This window comes from Seriola lalandi, unplaced genomic scaffold (assembly GCF_002814215.2).
Source record: "Seriola lalandi dorsalis isolate HSWRI2012SDOR001 ecotype SW California unplaced genomic scaffold, Sedor1 jcf7180002050080, whole genome shotgun sequence".
Lineage (NCBI taxonomy): Eukaryota > Metazoa > Chordata > Actinopteri > Carangiformes > Carangidae > Seriola > Seriola lalandi.
In genome coordinates this window covers 4,704-7,873 of record NW_019520633.1, presented here as the reverse complement: position 1 = coordinate 7,873, position 3,170 = coordinate 4,704, and the positions used below count along the sequence as shown (strand labels likewise).

Here is a 3,170-nt window from a genome sequence, read left to right as displayed (position 1 = left end):
TTGAATCTCTGTTTGTTTTGTTGCTCGGAGAAATCGAGACACTTACAGACTTACAGAGATAATTTAACCAGACTCAGACCGGACCATCAGTTCTAACTATCTGGTCTGGTATTTCCTGGGAACAGTGAGAAACATGAGAAGCAGGGACCAGATCAGTTCCTGCAGCCTCATCGTGTGTCTGAGTGCAGTCACCATGTTCCTGTCCTTGTCCTGCAGGATGAGGACGCTCTCTCCCACAGTGTCGATCCCTGCTCGCCCGGCCCGCCCCACCATCTGTTTGTACTGACTCCTCTTCAGGAAGTCTGTGGCCACGTACGGAGACCGCAGGATGACTCTGGAGAGAGGACATCAGGCCCAGAGACGGGTTACACTCGTCCTCTCATGAGGTGAATTTATTTTTTTGTATATTTTTTGTAAACATTTTATTTTTTTAAGAAATAATTTTTGTGAGTAATATTTAATTATTTTAATATATTTTTTGTGAGTAACATTTAATTTTTTAATATATTTTTGTGAGTAACATTTAATTTTTTTGAGAAATATTTTTGTGAGTAATATTTTATTTTTTTGAGTTCTGTTTTTGTGAGTAATATTTTATTTCTTTATATATTTTTTGTGAGTAATACTTTATTCTTTTGTATATTTTTTGAGTAACATTTTATTTTTTTGAGAAATATTTTTGTGAGTAACATTTTATTTTTTTAAGAAATATTTTTTGTGAGTAATATTTAATTTTTTTTAATATATTTTTGTGAGTAACATTTAATTTTTTCGAGAGATATTTTTTGAGAGTAATTTTTTGTTTTTAGTGAGTAATATTTTATTCTTTTGTATATTTTTTGAGTAACATTTTTGAGAGTAAATTTTTTTGTAATGTTTTTTGTGAGTAATATTTTATTTGTTTATATATTTTTGTGAGTAACATTTTATTTTTTGGGAAATATTTTTGTGAGTAACATTTTATTTTTTTAAGAAATATTTTTTGTGAGTAATATTTTATTTTTTGAGTAATATTTTTTTTGTTATGTTTTTGTGAGTAATATTTTATTGAGTAATGTTTTTTTATTTTTGCTGAGATAATTCCATTTAATTTTTTACAGTGTACTAAATTCTCCTTCTACATTGTTAAAATGTAGAATCTGACACCTGGATTATTCATATAAACAAACAGTGGAGGAGTTTATTGCAAAAAGTAACATATCCTTGCCAGATATGGCGGCCATCTTGAATTTCGAGTGGTTAACATGTTTTTTGTGCCACGTTTAGTATTTGTATCCACATTTGAAAGATTTCCCTGTTTTGACCGAGTTAGCTGCTTCCTGTCTCACCTGCGGGCAGGTAGGTTGATCCCTGCGGCGAGGGTGGATGTACAGGTGAGGAGACAGAGGACCCCGTTGGAGTAGGCCTCCTCCACCAGCTTCCTCTCCTCCGTGGTCAGTCCGCTGTGGTGATAGGCCAGACCGTACGGCACCGTCCTCCTGAGCACCGGACACAGCGAGCCGTTCCCGCTGTCCCGCAGCTCTCTGAGGAGGACGGCCTTCTCTGCCTCCTTGTGCCGCAGGAAGTCCCTGAACAGGATCAGAGACACAAACCGGATCAGTCGGCGCCGGCGACCCCGGACCAGGAGACCAGAGTCCCTCAGACTCACTCTTTCAGATATTTGCAGATCATCCCTGCGACGTTCTCACAGTTCTTCTTGGTGGGACAGAAGACCAGACAGGAATGTGTTGGAATGACCTCAGTGACCAGAGCGATGATGTGATCCGGGTCGATCTTCTGCATGGCACTGGAGTACTGACGGAGAGCACAGGCGTCTGACACACGGTCGTATTCATGTCACATCTGAAATCCTCAGGATCACAGCCAACGATCTCACTCGTTACAAACAGTAGAACAAGAACAAGTCTGACACTGTGACATCAAGTTTCTTTTGCACATTACAAAAACTAAAAGATGGAGGAGGGAGATTTTGACTTATTGATAATAAATACGTGATAAAATAGAGAAAAGTCCAGTCTTGAAAACTAGAACCACCTCCTCGTGGTCGTATCCCTCCTCCTCTCGCACTAGTTTCAGGTCACATCCTCGTTTTTCTTTGTCATAATTGCCGTGTGAAAAAGAGTTGTGTGAGATCACAGTGACCTTGACCTTTGACCTTTAGCCACCAAAATCTAATCAGTTCGTCCTTGAGTCCAGGTGAATGTTTCTGCATCAAGGCGTTACTGTTACAATATATACCAATAACAGGCTGACCCCACATCACACAGCTCAAACACCTGTTAGTGTCACCTGTGGGAGGGTCTTACCTGCTGACAGGTGAATAATAAACTACAGTCAGTGTTGGCATCATGTCGCTGTCGAGTGCTTCTCCTGCATCTCTGGCCTGACAGTGAACGCACCGCTCAGCTGTACATTTACCTTGAAGTTGAGGAGACGTGAGAACTTGAAGCAGTCTTCTTCCTTTGGATCCACTTCATAGATGGTGTCGTTCAGTTTGACGTATTCTTTCAGCTCCACCTGAGAGGACGGAGGAATAAGACACACACAGTGTCTGTTAGTAGAGACTGTCATTGTTGGTTTGAAGTATATAACAACATATACAGAACATCAGCTGCTTTAAAAACAGCTGTGGAGGATTTAATGACTTACAGGTCTGAAGTCGTTGGTGTAATTCTCAGCCTTTAAAAACGTCTGCAGGTCTCTGATGTTTCCCAGAGTGGCGCTCATCCCGATGATCTGAGTGTTTCCTGGAGGAGAAAACAGGAGAATCATTCATTTAATTCACTGATTAAAAGATCAATAAAAAAGACCTGTGATCACTTACTGCTCATATACAGAACTTTAGCCAGCGTCATTTCAATAACCGCCCCTCTGCTGCCGTCTCCCAGCATGTGAAGCTGCACGTGAAGAAAACCACAGTGCGTTAACCCTTTAATATGTAAAACCCCTTTGATTATATTCATTATTATAAAGCTGTTGTACCTCATCAACCACCAGCAGCCCCAGGTTCTCCAGCCGCCCGCTCTCTATCAGAGAGTTCACCAGGCTGTGAGCTTTCTCTATGGTGGCGATGTACAGCGAGCTCGTGTTCCTCCTCCTCACCGGCGGGAACTTGCCCTTACTGCCGGCGTACTCCTCCACCGTGAAGTCCAGCTCCAGGCCGAAGCTCG

The 3,170-nt window shown here is 41.0% G+C and overlaps 1 protein-coding gene across 1 annotated transcript in view; it reads right to left on the bottom strand.

Moving 5' to 3' along the window:
- Positions 1-72: 72 nt before the first annotated feature.
- LOC111649179 (helicase POLQ-like) overlaps positions 73-3,170 on the bottom strand; it is a 7,649-nt gene continuing 4,551 nt past the window's right edge. The window contains exons 4-10 of the mRNA XM_087171883.1: positions 2,983-3,170; positions 2,825-2,897; positions 2,650-2,747; positions 2,419-2,517; positions 1,649-1,794; positions 1,329-1,568; positions 73-334 (exon numbers count right to left, since the gene is read on the bottom strand). Coding sequence (XP_087028009.1) covers positions 97-334; positions 1,329-1,568; positions 1,649-1,794; positions 2,419-2,517; positions 2,650-2,747; positions 2,825-2,897; positions 2,983-3,170 — 1,082 coding nt within the window. The 3' untranslated portion in view covers positions 73-96. The remainder of the gene's footprint in view (positions 335-1,328; positions 1,569-1,648; positions 1,795-2,418; positions 2,518-2,649; positions 2,748-2,824; positions 2,898-2,982) is intronic.